The sequence below is a fragment of the Ziziphus jujuba genome, chromosome 8, assembly GCF_031755915.1.
Source record: "Ziziphus jujuba cultivar Dongzao chromosome 8, ASM3175591v1".
Classification (NCBI taxonomy): Eukaryota; Viridiplantae; Streptophyta; class Magnoliopsida; order Rosales; family Rhamnaceae; genus Ziziphus; species Ziziphus jujuba.
In genome coordinates this window covers 16,571,990-16,594,428 of record NC_083386.1, presented here as the reverse complement: position 1 = coordinate 16,594,428, position 22,439 = coordinate 16,571,990, and the positions used below count along the sequence as shown (strand labels likewise).

Genomic DNA, 22,439 nt, shown 5'->3' with positions numbered 1-22,439 from the left:
ACACCCCCATAAAGTATGTAAAACAGTTTCATCAGCAGAGAAGCAAATGGGGCACTTACTATTGTCAGTTATATGCTTTGTTTTGAGAGAGTACATACAAGGAATTGCATGGTTGCAAGCACGCCAAAGGAACATCTTTACTTTATTGGGGACATCCAATTTCCAGAGAGCTCCCTACCATCTCATCTGCTTATGGTTGCTGGGACCATAACAAAGGTTACCCATGCCGATCTTTCGAGCCTCTCAATAACCCATTTTGACAGAGTAAACACCATTAGTGTCATATTTCCACGCAAAGCGATCAAAGCATCCAGCGCCACCAATCGGGATCTACTAAATTAACGCAGCTTCTTCTTCTTAAAAAAAAAAAACAGAACATAGGAGATTTATGTCCCAGCCACCAGACACGGTCAACAAACTAGAGACAGTAGAGTTTTCATTCAGGACTCGTGGAGATAAGACATAAGAAGCTCCTAATCTCGGCAACCAGGGATCCTTATAAATGCGAATAGATTGCCCATCACCAATTCGCCAGATGCCTCCATTCTGTAAAACTTAGTCTACCCCATAGAAGGCTACCCCATAAATGTGATGACTTGCTACGCAATTTAACCTCCCAGAAGGAGCACCTTAGAAAATACTTGGCCTTCAAAACCTGAGCAACTAGAGAGTTTGGGAATCAAATTGTCCTCCTGCACTATTTAGCTAATAGTACCCGATTAAACTCCTCTAGTGGTCTGAAACCCAAACCACCCATTGCCTTAGGTTGAGTCAACTGTGCCCAGCTAGTCCAAAACACTCCTTTACGACCACCTATTGAACCCCACCAGAAATGGCTCATTACACTAGACAATTCAATTACCAACTTCTTTAGCAGCTTGAAACAACTCATTGTATATGTCAGAATGGCCTGTGCGACTACTTTGATTAGAACCTCCTTTCCTCCTCGAGACAATAATTTACTCCTCCATCCTTCCAATTTATGCTAGACTCTTATCTTTATGGATTGAATAAGTCCTTCTTCTTTCTCCCAATATAAAAGGCTAAGCCCAGATATTTTACGTGGCCCCCACTTTCTTGAACATGGAATGACTGAGTTACAAAACTTCGAGCTGAATTAGAAGTATTTGGACTAAAAGTAATTGCTGACTTGTTCAAATTTATCTTCTAACCTGAAGCTTTCTCATAGCGATGCAGAATTTGTAGAAGAGTTAAGCAATCAGTCTAAGTTGCCCGAGAGAAGAAAAGCATATCATCAGCGAAAAACAAACGGGAGACAGTTGGAGCAGTAGGCGCTACAGATAAACTAGTAAAAGTAGACAACGAAACTGATTGTCATAGTAAACTAGACAACCCCTCTGTAACAATGAGAAACAAGTATGGAGACAATGGATCGCCCTGCCTTAAGCCTCTTGTTGGTCTGAAAATACTTGTCTATCAGCCATTTAGTAAGATAGAATAGGACACCCCAGAAATGCACCTTATCACCAGATCAATTCATGATTGTGCAAAACCTAGTTCCTGCATCATCCATCTTAGAAAATTCCATTCCACGCGGTCATAGGCTTTGGTCATATCTAATTTGATAGCCATTGAACTAGTTGAGCCCTATTTTCTCTGAGTAATTATTTGCATGTGTTCAAAAGCCACCAAAATATTGTCCGTAATCTGGTGCCCAAGGATAAAAGCACTTTGCTCGGTGAAATAATTTCAGGTAGAAAGTTTTTAAGTCTATTAACAATCATTTTTGAAATGATTTTGTATAAGACCATGTAAAGGCTTATAGGGCGAAAGTCAGAAACAGATAAAGGATCTTTAACCTTTGGCACCATGATCAAGAGAGTATCATTAATGTCACCCATATCACCACTAGAATATAAAATACGGAAACATGCTGTCGTCAATTTTTCTCCAAGACAAGACCAATATTTCTGGAAAAAGATCGCAGGAAGACCGTCATGACCAGGTGCTTTTGAAGGGTGCATTTATAATAAACTTGTTTTGACTTTTTTTGCCGTAAAAGATTTGCAAAGAAAGGAGTTCATATCAGGTGTCACCCATCCCCTTACACCACAACTTAAATCCTCATGAAACTCAAAACCAGAAGAAGTATAAATTTCCTGGAAATAACATACAAAAATCCCATCAATAGAGTGTTGGTCAGTTGTCCATTGACCATGGGAGTCCATTATTCATAAGATTTTATTTCTACATCTCCGAGTACTTGCATGCTAATGAAAATACTGGGTGTTGCGATCCCCTGCATGCAGCCAATTCAGTCAAGATCTTTGTCGCCATCAAGTCTCCTCTTTCTCCAACAGACAATCAATCTCATGCTCAGTGTTATGTAGAAGCCGAATGTTATGTGCCGTAGGAAGCTTGGAAATAAGATCAGAAAAAATCTGGTTCCAATGGGTCAAACGTATTTTAATATGATTGAACGAGAACTTATTCCACCGCATTAATTTATTAGCACATCTAGACATTCCTGCAAAAATTTCTTGCATAGAGACATTGCAACGATCAAAGGAGTTCCATTCCTGCTCCACAATCTTATCACACAAAGCTTCCCCAATCCAAGCCTTTTCAAAATGAAATCGTTTCCCAAAACAGATTATCTTATTAGAAACACCATCCAAATAATGACAAAGAGCTTGATGGTCTGAGACAGAGTTAGGAAGATGTTCTACAATTGCATGTGAAAATTGAAGCTGCCCATTAACTGAAGCAAAGCACCTGTCAATGTGTTCTTTCACATTATCATCTTCAATCATTCTGTTTGAAAAAGTAAATTTATACCCAGAGAAAGTAATTTTCCTTAGGTAGCAATTATCAACTGTTCTTTGAAAATTGTCAATTAGGTAAGCTGGCCTTGATTACCCACCTAATTTATCATAGGGTGTCAAAATTTCATTAAAATATCCAATGACGAACCACCTCAAATATGAGACGAGAACAATCGATCTCAGAGTTGCCAAGAAAAATGTCTTAAAGTCGAATCTGGATTATCGTAAAAGCCTGTTAGTCGAAACATTCCTTTGCTAATGTGATTCACAACCGAGTCATATGACCAGTAGAAAAAGACTTTACTATTAGTTGTATTTCTGCTTTCCAAAGAAATACCAAACCCCCTCTAATACCATCCCGTTCAACGCCAAAGCATCCTTCCATATTACACTTTGATCGAAAAATGTTCCAATTGACGTGAAAAAAGTTTAGTTTCCATGAAGAAAAACATATCATGGTCTTTTTATTTGAGCATTTAAGCAAATGCTCTGAATGTCTGAAGATTCCTTAAGCCTCAGACATTCCAACTGAGGATTTTCATGGCTCGTGGTAGGGCTGGAAATTAGTCCCCACTACTTTAGAAGATGTAAGTTCTTCTTTGATTTGACATGAAGCCTTTTGTCTCTTAGTAACAGGAGTACGTTTGGAATGTAATGGGCGTCTCTTTTTAACACCAGTACCCTTTTTTCTGACTGTAATGCAGAAGAAGGAGAAGCAATAAGCGAAAGAGTATTACTCACTGGTTGCTGAGCAGAAAGCAAAAAACATATGCTGTGCTCCTTTATAGCCATTTCCATAAATTTTCCTTTATCATCTCCAGGTGTTACCGCCACATCAATTAAAATATCCACATCAGCATTTGGAATCTCTGCAGGTGGTTGCCAACCGTCAGGATGCGATGCAACTTCTTGGAAAACTATTTTCACAACTACTATTGGGTGCAACTGCCTCACCGGTGAAATTTGGCCATGATGCTCCGGAGATACATCTTCAATCAGCCGGAGATCCCTTGCCAGATTGAAAGGAACCAGATTAGGTGATAAAACTTTCTCGGAAGAGGTTTTTTTCCATGTTTGACGTAGCCGCTCCAGTTTTCCACCAGAGATAAAGTTAAGAGAGTGATTTGCTCGTAGCCAGGTACCATACTGCTCCCTTTAACCATCATCTTCAGTAGAGCAATCCTTTTGGGTATGTCCCAACAAGCCACATCGGAAACAAAAATCTGGTAGTTTTTCATATTGGAACTCCACCCAAAAGGGTTGTTGATGTTCCAAATCTATCTTAATCCCCCATCGTAATGGATGATGCATATCAAGTTTAACGTGAACTCGCATAAATTTCCCAAAACACAAACCATCCTCATCAGAGTCCACCAGAAGACATTCCTAAGTGTAATCCAACCATCTGACCAAAAGATTTTGTCATGCACTGCAAAGGGACGTTATGAATTTGAATCCAAAACAAAGCCATGTGAATAGCTATGGAATGAGGGATGACTGTAGTAGAAACATCTCCTATCAAGCCTAGTGAATGTTCAAAATGCCATGGTGCTCCATGAATGACCCGTTCCTTATCTTTCATAGAGATGAAGTGACAAAGAAACGTTACATCATTCAATTCTTTAAATTGTATGGAACATGAATTTTCCCGTAAAGAATGCATCATGTTTATAAAAATACAATTGTTAAAACGAGATTTAATATGAATTTGCACCAGAAGGCATTGCTAAAAAGAGTTAACATCAAGTTGGTTTTCACGTTTTAAAATTAATGTATCACATTCCTCTAATGTTAAACGAAGTCGCCTTTGGAAACTATATGTAACTTCTTCCATCAACACATTCGGAAAAACACAACACTCCTCACTAGTGAAGAAGGAGACAAGCAAACTCACAGAAAAAATGTCATGACAGAAAACCTCTCATGTAGAGAGCATTTTTATCTAGGTCTCCACGTATTCCCAAACTAGGCATGTAATTTTAATCACCAGAGACACGTGGCCTTAATTAAAAATAAGAAGGGAAATCCTTATTCCTCTAATATAATAAACTGTTCACAATGATCCCCACAAAAAACGACAGCGTTTTTTCTGTACTTTGCTTTTGTCTTTTAAACCCACTCGAGCCGAGAGCCGCCAACACCAACCAGTAGAAGGAAAGAAGTCCACCATACTCGGGAAAAGTGAAGGGAAGTCCTTTCTCTCCCTTTCGGACCCGCTTTCCCTTCCCCGTTAGAGAAAGGAAGTGTCTTCTTCTCTCTCATCAAACAGTCTTTGGAGCAGAGGACCGGTTTCGAGCTTCAATTGTAGTTTCTTAACATCACTGTGAGTTTTTCTTTCTCTCTCTCTCTCTCTCTTTCTCTCTCTCTAAAAACCCCTAATTTTATTTCTTTTTGTGAAGCATTTGTATTGCAAAATCAAATCCGTGTTAGGGCTTTGGTCTTTAACGGCTGGACAGTTCTGTCACAGTTTGTAACGTTGGAATTACGGTGTTTTTGTTTTTCGATCTTTGTGTGTTTTGTGATAAAAGTGCGAGATTCTGGAAATGGAAATGTGCGGTTGTGAGTTTTTGGTTGCTTCGAATCTCGGATGAGGAAAAGAAATACTTTTTTTTTTATTAGGATTTTTCTGTTTTTTACCACTTAGGATTATTTCTGCTGATGCCTATGGTTTATACCTGCATTAGTTTAGTCTCTCTATTTCTTACCACCAACCTCTTTCCACCTCAAGTTCGTTTGTTGTTTTTCTTCCTTACTTGGGTTCTAAATAACAAAATGGCTGTCATTTAAATTTTGATTTTCGCTCTTGGATTACATTCCTTGGTAATTAACTAATTGGATATGAGGAAAGAGGTTTATAAATATATATATATATATATATATATGTGTGTGTGTGTGTGTGTGTGTGTGTGTGTGTGTGTATGAAGTGTGAGAACTTTCACCTTTAATTTCATATGATGTCATTTTGGAAGAAAGTGTTTACTATTGTAGTCTGTTTGCTCAAACTGTTTGAAAGAGAGATCCCTATACAATATAATAATACACAATGAACTATATCATTATAACAATATATTATACTATAGTATAATATAGTATATAAATAAATTTGAAGAAATAATAGTTATTGATGAAGAAAGAAGAAAAGAAAAACAAAATTCGGAATAGAAAACACCTACTATTAGAAGAGAAAGACAAAGAGCATATGTATTAGAGATGATGACAATTTAGTATTAGTTAATAAGGAGGAGGATTGAGATAAAGAAGAGAGGGATATGCTAATAAAACAAAAGAAAAAATAGAACAGATTAATGAACAAGTTGAGGAAATCAAACAATTAATTGAGAAGAAAAATGCACTTTGTAATGCATCAAATGCATTATTAAATGGGAACAAATGAAAGATGAATTATACTTTTAGGACCTTTTCATCTAATCAGATTGGCATTAATGATGCTAAAAAATTATCTATTGGAATTGTAATTGAGACTGATGCAGTTGATATACATTCGGAAAATCAAGTTGTTAACATACAAGATAAGTAACTAATTTATGATAAAGAAACAAGTCATTGTAAAATACATATATATATATATATATATAATATTTTGGGAGGAATGGTTAATATTGTGCATTTTATATTGAATCTTATATTTGTAAACGTTCCAATGCTAAGGTATTATAATATGAGCCTAAAGAATCTGTGCAAATTTCTCTTCTTTTGCTATTTAATTTTGTGTGCCTATTCAATTATTAGTTTCTTTATGTATAAAGTATTGAGCTTCTGCATTTGTTTTCTGATAATGGCATATACTTATTTGGTTCTTGGTTCATGGGTTGCTTAGATTTGGTTAGTAATACTTGCAATTTGTTCATCATCATTTTGAATAAGAGTACATGAACCATAAGTATGATTGTGGATTTCATTACCCAACTAATTCCTGTCAAATTGGAATCTTTTGACCTATGCTATTTCTTACACTTCACGTTGTTTGAATCACTGCTAATGTCTGCTTTGATCTGAATTTTGAAGATCAACGCACTTCTCTATCTTACTATGCAAGGGCTAGGTCTTTTTTGATGCTAGGGGAACTGTGAAACTGGTTTGAACAGTTAATAGATGTGTAACACCGAGCTTTAATAATATGTTTATGTGAGCTTTTATCGCCAAACTTTTTCTGGCCAACTGTGCAAACAGGCTCAAACAGGCTCAAGTCATTGATAATTGCTTTTTGTTCTTACTGTGTTTTAATCCTTTTGGCTTTTCCCTCTTTTTCAAGGCCTCTGCTTGTTGCATTTCTATCATTAATTTTTTATGCATGGAGCATTGTCTCACTGACCAATGTCAAATTCTTTGGCCAGACTTATGATGATTTTTCCTATATCAGTAGTTTCTTTTAGAAAGGTCACATATTTCTATTGTATTATACATTCTACAATTGAATTTACATGTTACTATTGTGCTCATAAGATCTTGGTACCCAGAATGTCTCTAATAGCAAGTCGCAAATGCACATTGTTTGTAATCATGACAAATTATTGTTCAACATCTAAATCTGGTTTCAGGATAAAGATTAAACAACTAAGACTTAATACACATTAATTAATATATGTGTCGGTTCAACTTATATGACTATTTAATGAAGTATATATGTATTTCCCTTTCAGTGCGTAGAAAATTGTTTTTATGTCATTTGATATTCTGTTAAACTATTTTTTATGTTCCATTGTCCCTGATACTATGATTTTCCTGTTGTGCGCTTGGAGAATTGTTTATGATTTTCCTGTTGTGTGAATAATGTGATTAAAAATGCAGGTTCCGCTTAGCATTTGGTCATTATAGCAATAGTCTCAAGGCCCAGTGGGAGAAGAAGGGAGCCATTAGATGGGCTTTGAACAAATTAAATGGGATTGAATGGCCCTGGAATTTGAAGCCTTTTTCCCTTGCACATTCCATTTTGCAGTTGCTGGTGAGGAATTAGGAGAAAGTAGGAATTATTAACTCAGATATGAATAAAGGTGGTGGTGGAGGTGCAGGATCGGGTGCAGTAGCAGGTGGAGGAAGTGGGCCAACAGCAGCAGCAGCAGCAGCGGCTGCTCAGAAGCAGAAGGGTTTACTGCAGAGAGTGGAGACTGACATTGCCAACATCGTGGACAATTTTACCCAGCTTGTCAATGTCTCCAGGGTAAGGCTAACCCAAACCCAACCTTTTCTCTTTTCTTTCGATACTGGCTGAATACGGATTTTATTCATCATCCATGGTGCTTTTGGTTATTAAATTTTCTATACATACTAATATGTAATAAGGTGAATGAGCCGGCTGTCAGAAATTCACAAGAAGTTTTCATGATGGAAATGCGCGCTGCCAGAATGGTCAGTCTCATTCTCATTCTGAGTGAAAGTTGAAGTCCTTTTTATCTTTTTCTTTTGGAATTTTTTTTAATAATAAAAATATGTGTATAATGGAACAGGTTCAGGCTGCTGATTCCTTGCTCAAATTGGTATCAGAACTCAAGCAGACTGCAATCTTCTCTGGGTTTGCATCTCTCAATGACCATGTTGACCAAAAGAACGCCGAGTTTAACCACCAAACAGAGAGTACAGACCAAATGTTAGCCCGCATTGGAGATGAGGCAGCTGCTAGCCTCAAATTACTTGAATCCCATTATTATTCTTCCCCACAAAAAAACAATGCGCATTTAGACACTTTCTTCTAATGGGCATTTCTTACCATTTTTAATGACTTTCAATATTTTTCCTATCCTAGCCTAGTTCTGTACAACGACAATCATAACTGTAACCCAACTAGTGCTTGCCAATGCTTTATGTACATCGATCCTGGTTTGATTCCGGCAGTATTTCCAAGTTTCGTTGTTGGACTAATGGTAAAAAGGCAAAGAGATTAAAGCCTAAGCTATGGTTGTAGAGATCGCCCAAGTCATTGATTAGTTTATGTGTATTTCCTTATAGCATTTTCTTTTCTGTCTTGTTGTTTGATTTTATATTTGCTTCCATTTGATCGGAATAAGGGCTTTAACTAATGTATTATTATTTCAAGTGTGCAATGACGTTGTAGCCCAAAATATCTTTATTTCCAAATTTTAACAATCTAAAATAGCTTAGCAGGTAGAATTTTGATGTCAAAGTACTTCCAAAATGGTTCTTTATTGGAAGCTAAATTTGGTAGAGTATCATCCCATGTATGGATAGGGGTATAAATGAAGAGTATTAACATTCTCAAGCTTAGTTCACATAATTTTAAAAGTGTTTTAAGTTCGGTTCAAACTCATAAAATTTGAAAATTACTTATTCAAATTGGTTTGACTTGTTAATAAAAATTCGAGTTTAGTTTCGTTTGATACGTTACATTATAAAAATTTAAAATTTTAATATTTGTTTTTTAAAATAAAATTTTTAATGCAAATGAATAATAAATTTTATTTAATTTGATTTTAAAAAGTTTATAAGTTTAAAATATAGAAAATATTGTTTATGCATTATAACTGATCAATGTGCTTAAATTTATAATATAATTTTTATATAAAATACATGTAATAATAAATTCCGATTCATGAGCTTCATTCATTTTCAAGCTCAGTTCTTTTTTATTTACGAGTTAAGTTCCAAGTGAACTAAAATCCAACCGAATATAAACCGATCATGAGCTGTTCTAGTTTATTTATAGTCCTATTTATGAAGAAGTATAAGGTGGGGGAGAGATGTTAAAAGTTGGTGGTATTTGGCTCACTGGGGATGATAAATCTGTTAGAATATATGAAGGCTAGTGGATACCAGATTTAAATTCTAGAAGGATTCTATCTCCGAGGCTTGTGTAGCCGGGTTGTTGACTTCGGGTTCGTGGAAATGGAATGTTGATTTGGTAGCCCTTTTTTTTTTTTTTTTTTACTCCTCCTGTTAAAGATTGTAGTGCAATTCTAAATATGAGATTGGTGGAGTTGGTAAGATGGATCAATTTGACTGGAATTATACCAATTTTGGAGTGTATGATGCTAAATCTAGTTATCAGCAAGCTTGGAGAGTGAGGACCGGTTCTAGTTTTCGGGGGCCAAGTGGGACCGGTGATCAGACTTCGTGGAAGCTTATTTGGACACTTAAAGTTCTTGCTAAGGTTAAATGCTTTGTTGTGGAAGGCTTGTGTAAGGGCATTAACTCGTACCTATTAATACGTCTTGTTTTATCCTATTTATGCTGTGTTGTGTTGTGTAAATGTTAAAATTCTTTCATCTAAATATAATATGGTATGTTAAGCATTTTTATGAAAATATTCAAATTCAAATTTGTTTTTTTAAATTATTATGTAATTTATTATTTAACTCGTTAACACGTTAAACTTAATTATAAAATTATTTGTTAAAGAAAATAACAAATTATTACAAAAATATTTAAATGAATACAGTAAAAAAAAATTATACTTGATTAATAATTGATGCTAAAAAAATTATAATTACAAAAATAAATATTCAACAGATAATGCAATATTAAATAAATGATAATAATAAAAACATAAAAAAAATTACACACATACTTAATAATGATTAAAAAAAAATACTTAGTCCCTGTTCAAAAAATAATTTAAAAGAAAAAAAAAACAAAACACAAACACATAATACGTGTACAGTGTGTATATATATATATATATATATATAAGATTTATGTCAGTGTAGTTAGTTATGATGTATTAGCATTTACCACCAAAGCAGAATGTTCATAATATAAAATATATAAAAACACGTATAAGCAATCATATATAAATATAAATGAAAAGCTATGGTCATGATTTTCATTTTAGCTAAAATGTAGGATTTTCAAAAAATAAAAAAATAATAATAATAATAACAACAATTTTTTAATGGGCAGGTCAACCCGTTAATATAATGGTCTTTAACTTGTTGAGCCATTATCAACCTGATCTGTTACATACCAACTCATACTCTCATTAAATTGAGTGGGTTCATATTGTGTTAACAGATCATGTTGAAAATTGTTAGGTCTAGATTGCCTTGTGCAAAAGCTTTATGGTCTAAAAATATTAAAGAAAGTGTTGTATGTGATCTTTGTATAACTGGATTTGAGACTGAATTGCATGCTTGCTGGTCGTGCCGTAATGCTAAGCACATCTGAAAGCAAATGATTTCTATAGGAAAAAAAGGTTAATTGAGATATTACTTTGGAAAAAAGGGTGGGAAAAAGCTAATAGAGTCTTTTTAAAATAAATATTACCATAATTGCAAATTTTTCAGAACATCATTTAAAAAAAAATAAAAATAAAAAGGATATCAAGGAAAAAATCAACAGAAAAAAAAGACCAAAAAAGAAAATTAATTTCGTGAAGTGAGAAGGATTAACTTTGTGAAGTGAGAAGGAGTATTCAAAAAATCAATTAAACTAACTAAACCGATCAAACCGATCAAATCCAATATAATTAGAGTGGTTAATTAATTTTTAATTGTGTTAGTCCAAATTATTTTTGAAAAATTAATTTGATTCCATTTGGATCGGTTTTTGAATTTAAAAATTCGATCCCAACTAATCTAGTTATAATATATTCAAAAAAGAATATATTTTTTACCTATGGCTTTTTTCTATCGGTGCACTCACTATTTTTAATGTAAAAAAATTCAGGTAATTTAAAATGAAAAAAAACTTTAAAAAAATAAAAAAAAAAGTCCAAAAAATTGAAAAAGCCAAAAAAAAAAAAATAAAGCAATTCAATTTAATGTCCAATCCGATCCAACTAAAAGCAAAAAATAATTATACAAAGATCCAAACTGATTTACTGTAGATTGGATGAATAATTGGGTTTGGATGGCAAAATTTAGAAAACTAACCAATGTTGAATCGGTTTGGTTATTGGATAAAATGATCACTTATATATTGATAAACACCTTTATAAATGAAATTGACTCAATTGATAAACTATTTATATGTAATAACTAGGAGGATATTGAAGATACTGAATTAAAAAAAAAAAAATTAACATATATGATAAAAATAAAAATAAAAAGAAATCAATTTTATTTTGAGAGACCAAAGAGGATAAGTTGATACAATTTAATTTTTTTTTTTTTTTTTTTTTTTTGAAACTAACTAAACTATTAAAAGCAATTGCAAGAGGTGGAGGGGTCATGGCCACCTCATGTCAGTCTGTGGCTCCAGCAGGTATCCTAGCTAGTAGTTATAAAAGTTTTAGATTTAGTTTGGTATAGTTGTAACTTTTTAAGAAAATAAATTTGAAATATATTGTAGAAGTAATTAGCTTCAAAAAGAATTAATTAAATATTTAGTAAACTATTATTTTATAATTGTGGTACGATTCAAAATCAATATTTGAATATTTAATAAATAATAGCTTTTAATTACTATTACTGTATTTAACGACTAAAAATATACTTTTTATTATCATTTCTCTATTTGAAGTATTATTTTTTTTATTATATGTAAAATATATAACTAAATAATTAAAACATTTTGTCTTTTCATCACAACTATAGTAAATGTCCCCCAAAAAAAAAAAAAAAAGGAACTATAAGTAAAAAAAGAATTAAAAAAGTTGATCATACCTATTACATCTGATTCGTCAATGGCTAGCCCAAAAAATTTTTTAAAAAAAAAAAAATTAAGATTATTTTTTAACGTCAACTCATCAGCATCAACAAATTCAATTGAAAAAATTGATAACGCCGTTTAATAGAACACCAATATATCTAAGATAATAATGACATTAATAATTTAGTAATGGTTAAAATTGATATTTTAATTATAGACAATTATAAACGCTAAAATTAGGATCCCAAAAACTAGCATTTGGTCGGTAGAGAATATAAATTCTTGCAAATAAAATTTTAAAACTTTATCAACTACTAAAAAGGTAATTTTAGATTATTTGATAATCAGTTTTGAATGTGCATATTAGTCGGACCAAGGAAGAAAAATCATCCAGATTGTCAAAATTTTAATACCCTCAACATCAATAGAAGGGTATAAGATATATCTGTCCAAGTTGTTAATATCGATGAGATTGGAATTGTCAACGGAAACTGAGGATTTAGTACAAATTTTGATGAAAATGTGTATGAAAATATTGGTTATAAGTAGAAAATATCAATATTATCATAAATTATTAGTAAAAGATATAGCTTTTCAATCATGAATTAAAATTTTTTATTATTTGAATATGTTTTATGATGAAAAATTTTGAAAAGAAATTGATGGAAAGAGTAAAAATATTAAATTTTAATCTAGAACCAAGCAAATAACCATTAACTTCATTTACATGTGAAAATCAATATACATATGCTACATAGGATTTTAATCATTGGGCTCAAAATAGCATGCCATGTGTTTTAATCCTAACACATAGGATTTTATTTCTTTTTCTTTGGATTTGAATTCGGAATTATTAATTTGATGTTGTTAATTTATGAAAAATCTTCTAAAAGTTATTATTGATACTCTATTTGTACTGAAGATTCTTTTGATAAAATGAACTTAAGTATACAAGTTATTTCCATCATGAATATTCTGGAATTCCAAATATGTATTCAATTGGTTATATGGGATCATATAATTCTTAAAATGATTATAAATTTGTGTTTTTTGGTTATCATATGTCTTCAACTGAATATTATACTTTTATTTGGATAAGTCCATATTTCTCTTTATTTATCCAAATAGTTAAAATTTATTGACAAAAATATTTTTGGTATATTCACAATTATATGAAAAATTTCTCTAACATAATGAGTTGGAGCATATTGTTATGCACATCATATATTTGAATATTGTCATCAATTTAGACCATAAAAAAATTCTTTATGTATTGATGATATATTATAAATTATATTAACTTCATATATTTTTAATATTATTTATCAAAATTATTTAATATTATTTATCAAAATTATTATATAACGATGCCAACAAGCATTGTATTAATTTTGTATACAATAATTTTTGATATTTTAAGACTATTTTATTAACAATTATATTTTAAATATTGTATTTATTCTGTTTTACTATATTAAATATTTCATATGTAAAAGTCTATGTTGCAAGTTAAATATTTATAGTTTCTATATTCTTTTTATATTTTTGTCAATACTAATATTTTCATAAAATTATAGAGACATTTTAGTTGCACTACCAAACAGATTTTATATAATTCTATTATTAATTTATATTTTTATTCCCATTAAAATTACTATTAAAGATATTTAATAATTAAACTTATTTGAATAATCTTTTTATACAGTTTCATTCTTCTCTCAAATAATAATCATTAATATATATTTTTCTCCATCTAGCTCATACTCCAACTATGAATTAGAGTTACAGAAACAAAAATTATATACAAATTATGAAATCTCAAAAATATAAAATAATAAAATATATTTAGTTTTTTTATTTTTATTTTGCTATGGTTCATGTTGTTTCGTAATTTTTAGTTTGGCTTTTCTTTTTTATCCCTTACCAATGGCTAGCATAGAACAACAGTTTTCATGCTTAGTCAGGTTGGAACAACATTCCTACATTTGATCTTGTTGTGTTGAAATTTCAATAGTTTCCATAGTTAGTTAGGTTGAAACAACATTCCTATATTTGGTCTTGGTGTGTTGAAATTTGTTTTCAATTTGAAATTTAAAACTGAAAATTTTTTAATTATTCAGAAAAATCCATTTGTACATTCTTATAATATTTGATTCTTATTTATAATATATTGTATAAATGTATAAATATTAAGCATCTTACATTATAAAATATGTCAATTTAGTTTTTTATACCCAAATGTATTCTAATCGGAACTGTGGAATGAGATTTAGTTTTCAATTGAAATTTTAACTATCAGTTACTTTTTATCAAAAAAGCTTTTTTAATTGGAATTTTAGAATGAGATTTAGGTTTCAACCATAATGGTAACTAATAGTCTTTTCCTAAAACCTTTTATTCGATCGTAAAGGAAGGTTTGTGTTTGATTTGTAAATTATTTATAAAAAATATATAATTTTAAAAATTTTAAAAATTGAAGATTTTTTAAACGTTAAAAATATTATATTAAATAATTTTATATTTTTTTATATATTGAAAAGATATTGTATGAAAAATGAGATTGTATAGAATTTTTGGTACTGTAAAAACAATTTTTCAAAATCATATCCTACACGTTTCGGTTGATACATACATTAGTCTAACCTGATAAATGATAAAAATAGCACTTTTTGTTAAGAAACTGATTTCCAACGTGGCAAGACATGTGGCCTTCGACCGCGGCAAAGTGCTAACTTCAATCACCGCCGTCAAATTCCTAGTCGATCCAACGGACACTGCAAGTTTTTTCGGTTGGTTTTCCGACGCGGTTAGGCTTAGTCCTGTTTCAGAATTCACCAGTTGGACATGATCATCAACTGGACCCCACCAACACAGCCGCCTTCATTTGACGCGCGCCATGTGCGCGTGCGATCAAGCACCCGGCCGAGCTCTCTTTCACGGTTTCAATTTCACCCCCTTCTTGCTTTCGACACAACGGCCTCCGTCAAACGGGTCCCAAACTTTTCCTTTCGCATAAAAGAAACAGAAAAATAGAGGAAGAGAATTTCGATTACTTCTCAGTTCTCTCTCTCTCTACGACATGTCCGTACGACTGAACCCAACTGTCCGACTCCTGAGAAGCATAGTACCACGTGATCCGTCACGTGACTCGTCCAAAGCCTCTTCTGATCTATTGGTTCTACGCGTCAGAGCGTCTTCCTCTTCGTCTTCGCGTTCTCTGCTTTGTTCCTGTAAATTTGATGGAACCGAGGCTCGGATCGGTGTGCTAAATGCTTTGGGACGAGAAGGGTCTGTGCACGGGCTTGATGACTCGCCGGTGTCCGTGGAGCTCACCGCCATTTCCAGCGAGAGCCAGTTTGACCGGGTCATTGCTGAAGCACAACAGCTCGAAGAATCGGTCATCGTTGTTTGGTCAGTTTTCCAGTTGGAATGTATGGTTTCTATGAAAACTGTGGGAAATTATCAAAGTCTTTATTTTTCTCTTGTGGGTATTTCTTTTTCTTCTGGGTATATGGTACATTGGAAATTTTGTGGGTCAAACCAAGATATTTGTGGGAATGATTTGAGTTTCTCTTCGTGGCTTTATTGGGAAATGTCTATGCCTATTGTTTTCTGACCTGGAAAGTTTTATCCGATAAGAGTTTTTTTTTCTTATTGATACTTTCGAATTGGTGAAATTGGAATTTGTCCTCTTGGAGAGGAAACCTTGAGCTTTGTTAGGACTTGATTAAAAGTAACTGTTTTTATTTGATTTTTGCAAAGCTTGAAAATGGGATACTGAACTGAGTTTAATATGTGTCTTTAGGATGGCAGGCTGGTGCAGGAAATGCATATATTTGAAACCAAAGCTGGAAAAGTTGGCAGCCGATTATTATCCGAGGTAAACTTTTGGTTTTTTCTTTTACTCTATTTGTAGTATTCCTTCATGTACTGCCTAGTCCGTGTAAGTTTTTTTTTTTTTTTAATCTTTAAGGACCAAGTTCCAAACAAATCAGTGAGCCTTCTCTATGAATCGTCAGCAACTAATAATAAGAAACCGGAAGAAAATGTGATTTGAGTCTTTGTTTACTGTCTTGTATGGTGGAAAACCAGCAAGTCCTGTTTCATTTTTTGTCGGCTATAGTACTGTTGCAATAAGGGGAGGCACAGCACCCATTGCACAGTTGGATACTGTTTGGAGGTTCAGATATTTTATACATTTTCCTTTTGCTTTATTTCTGTGACTTAGTTTTTATTGGGATTCACCAATTTCCTCTGCAGATCTTGCTTCTGTATTCTCTATGGATTGTATTTCATGCTCAAGATTTTCCTTTCCTACTTTCTATTTCATATTTGTATATTACCCAAAAAATAGTTTTTCAAATATTTTTTAGATGAAGCTGGCAATTTTCTTGCATTTTTACATATCTTCAGATCTCTCTTTGTCAGATAACACATTTGATATTAGTCCAGCTGGCTTGTAAATCTAACAAAGATTTACTTGATAGGTTGCGGTTCTATTGTGTTGATGTCAATGCAGTTCCACACAAGCTTGTAGCTCGTGCTGGTGTTACTGTAAGTCTTTGATAACCTTACTATTTTCCATTATTACTTCTTTTGGCATCTTCTGGCGTCTTCTGTCTTTATTCTTGTTGTACTAGGAATTGCATCTAGTTGTAAGCATAGTAGGTATATGTTTGAACTAATAATATCAGCCATCAATTTTCTAAAATATGAAATATAGTTTAGAATATCTAAAGCAGTTAAGTTAGTGGTCGGTTGAACTCAGAGCCTATGCTCTGCCTAACAGCCTACTAAAGTCTGCTGATTCAAGCAGTTCAAAAGAGGGGGGAAAAAAGAAAAAAAAGAAAAAAAAGAAAAGAAAATCTGCTTATCGAAAAAAGGAAATATTAGGGGGAGAGTGTTCCCTGTACCTGTGTTTGTGACAAATAGTTTTGACAAATAATCACAACCATTGAAATGGTCTAATTCAATGATACATGAAAGATTGGAAGTTAAAAACAGTTATGGATATGAGACGTCACAAATCATCACAACCTTCAATCTTTTGTACACTGTTGGATGAAGCCATCTCAATGGCTGAGATGATTTTTCGAAATCATTTGTATGTATATATCAATGTATAGGAATAAACTTATTAATTTAACTGCGGCTAGCGTTTATAAGAATAAAAGAACAACCTTGGTCAACGGTACAAATTAATTCAGACTGTTGACCTTCTCTTGTAATTTTTTAAAGATTTTTAGCTTGATTATGCCTCTTATACTCTTCTCTGAAAGTTTTGAGTCCCATATAAATTTAAGTTTACTGGTTCATATTTATTTATTATTATTATTTTTTTTCCCTTTTTTCCTTTTCTCCTCGAAGTTACCAATTCAGTTACTGCCATGGATCTTTATATTCTATGTATACAAAATTCTGAACTGATCAGTCTAAGAACAAACTCTAAATCCACTGGTAGTATATGAAAACTCGAAGTCAACTGGAAATGTTATCATCCAGTGTTCCTTTTCACTAGAAGTTCTTTCTTTCATTTTAAAGATACTGAAAATGAGAGTCAATTTATCATCGATGAGGAGTAGGAGAGCATGACTTCTTTGATCAATTGTCATCCAAAATGGTGGTGTAAGTTGGTTGTTGAAGTCATTTTATTTATTACGGAAAAAATTAAATCAATTAATTGTTAAACATTCTATTTAGGCTGAAAATGTATTTATTAAAATAATGAATAGGATGAGCACAATGAAAAAAACCATGTAAGCTTCAAAGAATTGGCTAACATGGAATTCAACTTCAGGTAAATCTGTCTTAGATTAATGAAGCAACAATATTCAGGGTAACTAGTTCTATAGCTATGGGCATCTAATGAATGTTTCAAGAAATATAGAGTAGGAATATAGGTTGGTGGAATGATGTTGGAAGCAAGATGAATACCGAGTAAGTATACTTGCTTAGCACTTATGGTTATATCATCGATATCAACTTCATAAAATCAACTATTTTAGCATAATGTGTCCGCTCAGAATTTTATGCCAACGTTTCAAGCAGTAGTGGGCCAAAAATCTTTTTAATACCTATCTTAAAAAATTTACCACATAAATTGATTATGTTTATGAACTTGCTTTGCTTTCATTGCGCATAATAATACTTGATGGTAGTAGTGTCTGTTAACCTTGCAGCATTTGAGTTTTATATTTGCAAATGTTACTGAAAATTATGTCTTTTACATGCATATATTTATCTGGTGGGCTCCAAAATCTCTGCAGAAAATGCCAACCATACAGGTAATTTCCTTATCAGTATGATGTCTTTGGGATACTTGTTATATCACATTTTGTATATTTTTGTTTGGGGAACTTTTTTTGGTATCATTGAACCGAGTTGATCTTTTTGCAGCTGTGGAAGGATGGAAAGAAACAAGCTGAGGTGATCGGCGGGCACAAAGCATACTTAGTACTTAATGAAGTTCGTGATATGATAGAAAATGGGAGTACCTTGTGAGTTATGGTATGACAGGCAACTTTCATATTTTATTTTCTGTGTTTCAGTTTCATTAACTTGAAATCACATCTGTAAATTTTTAAAAAATATATACTTCAATTCACAGAAGAATATAGATGGAAATTGCCTTATGTTTCAACTCTTTGCTCTAATCAAGGATGTAGAATTTTACAGGATGTGTTCTTGATCATTTATTTATTAGACATCTATAATACATCACCCTTTTCCGTTTTTCCTCATTTTTCAACAATTTTTTTATTTTGATATGGTATGGGGAAGAAACTCTTCAAGTAGATAGCTGCAGCTTATTTCTCTTGAGAATGGTAGAGTTTATATGAAAACCATAAAATGTTGGGAACAGACATGCTACTCAGAGAAGACCGCTATTTGGATGCCAAAAAATGAAAAGAAAAGGAAGAAAACGAGCAAAGGAGAAGCAAATTGATATTCAAATAGAGATCACATGCAAGATGAATGTAGATCTTCCATATTGGTAATGCGGTTCTCACTAGTGGTTTTTTTTTTTTTTATTATTATTTTTTTTCATCTTTGTAATTTTTGTGACCATGGAAAGTTCAAATTGGAGTAAATATTCCAAGGATAATCCTACATTTATCAAATTTATAAACCAAAATTTTGGTCTCCAATGAGTTGTCATTACTTCATTGGTTTTTAACTCCTATGATAATAGGACATTATTAATTTACATCAAATAATAAATGACTATATCAAATGTCATATGTCATTTAGTTAAGAATTTTGATGAAGCTTTTGGTTTTTATAGCATTACTGTTATCTCAAACACTCGATCTATGGTAAATCTGTGTTGGAATAAAATAAGGTCTCTATGAATCAATTTTTTCAATGTTTCCTAAAAATCAATTCTATTATTTAATGTTTGTTACAAGGTGAAATATGACTAACAATTGATGGTTGAAAGATATAAGAAAAAAGTTATTTTGTTTTGGGTTTATGACACCTTGCCAACTAACACATTTTTTGCACTTTTGCCTCCCAAATTAGATAAAATTAAATGGCGATATTGCCTCTTGAATTATCATTTCTTGACATATTGGTATAATCATGTGATTTTGTCTAATAAAATTGGTAAAATTAGGCCTTCACACCGGTTAAAGATGAAGTAAAATATAATAAAGCAGTTTCTTACATGAGTTTGCATAGTTAATTTTGTTAAATTTATAAGTAAAAAAAAAAAAAAAAAGAACAGGAAAAAAAAAAAACAAAAACAAAAACAAAAACCAAAAAACAAATAAAAAAAAAGGAACAAAACGATAGTTCAAGTAATATAAGACTGGTAAAATTCAAAATATGCAAAATGTATAATGATTTATGGGATTTAAGTTGTTAAAATTTTCTGTTTTTCTAGTATAACAAATATTATCTGACTTTTACCACCAAAAAAAAAAAAAACAAAAAACAAAAAAACAAATATTATCTGACACAAGTAGTTATTTTTTACTGTTCAAGTTGACAAGTGAAAGTCTCGCATAATAAGAGTTTTCCAGCTAGATCATTACCTTTTGGATATTGATTTTTAGGTATAATTTCTCTTTTAGAAAGTAGTTTTTAAAAACCACCAAATTGGTGCTTTTTTAGTTCTTTCACAATCACCAAATAGATAATTTTTTGAGCACAAAATTATGGAAAATTGATTTTACATTTTTTTGGTATGTATTGTAAAAGTGTTTTTATCACTCTAAAATGGAAACAGAAACGATATTATTTATTACATTTATTAAATGGCATGACTCTTATAAAATGGCTCGTTTAAAACCAATGTTTTAAAAATTGGTATTAACAAAAGAGATCAAATATCCAGTATCTATGGAAATATTGAATGTGATTTTTAAAAAATGATAGAAATTTATAAAAAAAAAAATAGAAATATTTATTGAGCTTTAAAATTAATTTATTTAATCAAATAATTATTAATTTGACTATAAAAATTGAAAAAATATTTAATATATATCATATTTTCTCAATTAATAAAATTATGGTAGAGGTTAATAGTATAATATTATTGGTAAAAAAAATTTTAAAAAAAGAATCCATATTTGGTAAAATTATTTATTAGTTAACATATATGATATTACTATTATAATTATATTATGATTTATGACAGGTATCTCAATATCATATATAGTTCTTTGGTGATTGAAAACTACTTTTCTACTACGTTCTCATTTTTACATATAAAGTATAAAAAGTAATAATTAAAATACTATATCTTTAATAATTAATTTAGGTTCAAATATAATATTTTGTTTTATAAACTTAATTGAATATTAATAATATTTTTGCAATTTTTTGGCCCAAAAAAAAAGATTTATTGGATATTTTCAAAAATTTAAGTAGAAATTTTCAAAAATATTGATGAATATTATGAAAATTTTGACCAAAATGTAAAAAAATTGATATGGATATATATAAATGGACTGTTTCAATTAAATATTGAAAATTTCAATGAAAATCACATAAATTTTACCTCTTCATTTTGGAATCTAAATGTTTTATAGATTTTTTGAAAAAATAAAAATTTCAAAAAATATCAAAAAAATTGTGAATATTTTATGTTTAAAATACATAAACAAATTTTTAAACAAAGTCAGGGGTTTTTTTTTTTTTTTTTTTTGGCTGAGAAGTGCTCTCTTTATGTCTAGAGCAAGAAAGTTTTTTAGAGGGGGAAGAAAAATAATATATTTAAATATTTTTTTTGCATCTATAATGTGTGATATGAGATTATATTCTTGTAAAAATAATTAAGAAATATATATATATATATATATATATATATATATATACACACCACTTTGTCATATATATTAAAATAATTTGCTGATACGTGGGAAAAGATTTCTAAATGACCCCCGGGGGGGGGGGGGGGGGGGACAACGTTGGTTTTTTTTTTATTTTTTTATTTTTTTATTTTTTATTTTTTATTTTTTTTTTTAACAAAATGTTTATGTAATTATAGGAAAATAAAATATTCATAGGTAACTTTTAATTTTTCAACGAACGTATTTTATTTTTTTAGTGCAAAATACACTGGTCGCCCCTCCTTTTTATAAAAATTACAATGACCTCTGGGCAGAAAATAATTTTATACTCACACCTTCCTTTTAACTAAACAAACACCATCGTTATCTATTTTGAATTACCATTTTTATCTTTATTCAAAAACAAATTTATATATAGATCCCCTAGATTTTGCTAAAATTACAAGGACATTTCCTCTCATTAAAAAAACAAAACAAAAAAAAAAAAGAAGAAAAACCTTCAAAAAAAAATTATGGATATTAAATTCTCTTTAAAAAATTAAAATATTAGCTTAAAATGATGGAAAAATATGAAATTATAGAATAAAAATAGCTTATTTTGAAATAAAATAATGGTTTTAAAAGAAAAATAATAGTTGAAAATAATAAATATAAAATATATATTATCAAATACAATTTTTTTTTAAAAATTTTATATAATAATATTTAGGGTTAGTTGCTAATGTTACTTTAATAAGTTTAACATAAATAAAGGTTAGTGGTAAAACCCATTATATTAAATTATTAAAAAATT

At 31.0% G+C, this 22,439-nt stretch overlaps 2 protein-coding genes across 5 annotated transcripts; both read left to right on the top strand.

Annotated features, from left to right (window-relative positions):
- The first annotated feature begins 4,916 nt into the window (after nucleotides 1-4,916).
- On the top strand, nucleotides 4,917-8,845 carry LOC107413734 (mediator of RNA polymerase II transcription subunit 22b). The gene is made up of 4 exons (XM_016021776.4): nucleotides 4,917-5,109; nucleotides 7,596-7,965; nucleotides 8,088-8,153; nucleotides 8,252-8,845. Exons 2-4 carry the CDS (start codon nucleotides 7,789-7,791, stop codon nucleotides 8,495-8,497), a joined length of 489 nt encoding a protein of 162 aa, XP_015877262.2. The 5' UTR covers nucleotides 4,917-5,109; nucleotides 7,596-7,788; the 3' UTR covers nucleotides 8,498-8,845.
- Nucleotides 8,846-15,020: 6,175 nt separating this feature from the next.
- On the top strand, nucleotides 15,021-19,495 carry LOC107413735 (thioredoxin-like 3-2, chloroplastic). 4 transcript variants are annotated; one of them, XM_016021779.4, is made up of 6 exons: nucleotides 15,025-15,758; nucleotides 16,153-16,227; nucleotides 16,835-16,901; nucleotides 18,614-18,631; nucleotides 18,744-18,854; nucleotides 19,210-19,495. In XM_016021779.4, exons 1-5 carry the CDS (start codon nucleotides 15,427-15,429, stop codon nucleotides 18,846-18,848), a joined length of 597 nt encoding a protein of 198 aa, XP_015877265.3. In that variant the 5' UTR covers nucleotides 15,025-15,426; the 3' UTR covers nucleotides 18,849-18,854; nucleotides 19,210-19,495. The 4 variants fall into 4 exon arrangements, with proteins under 4 accessions (XP_060676005.1, XP_024928044.3, XP_015877265.3 ...); XM_016021778.4 differs by having other exon boundaries at nucleotides 15,026-15,758; nucleotides 19,128-19,495; XM_060820022.1 differs by lacking the exon at nucleotides 18,614-18,631 and having other exon boundaries at nucleotides 15,021-15,758.
- The last annotated feature ends 2,944 nt before the right edge of the window (nucleotides 19,496-22,439 follow it).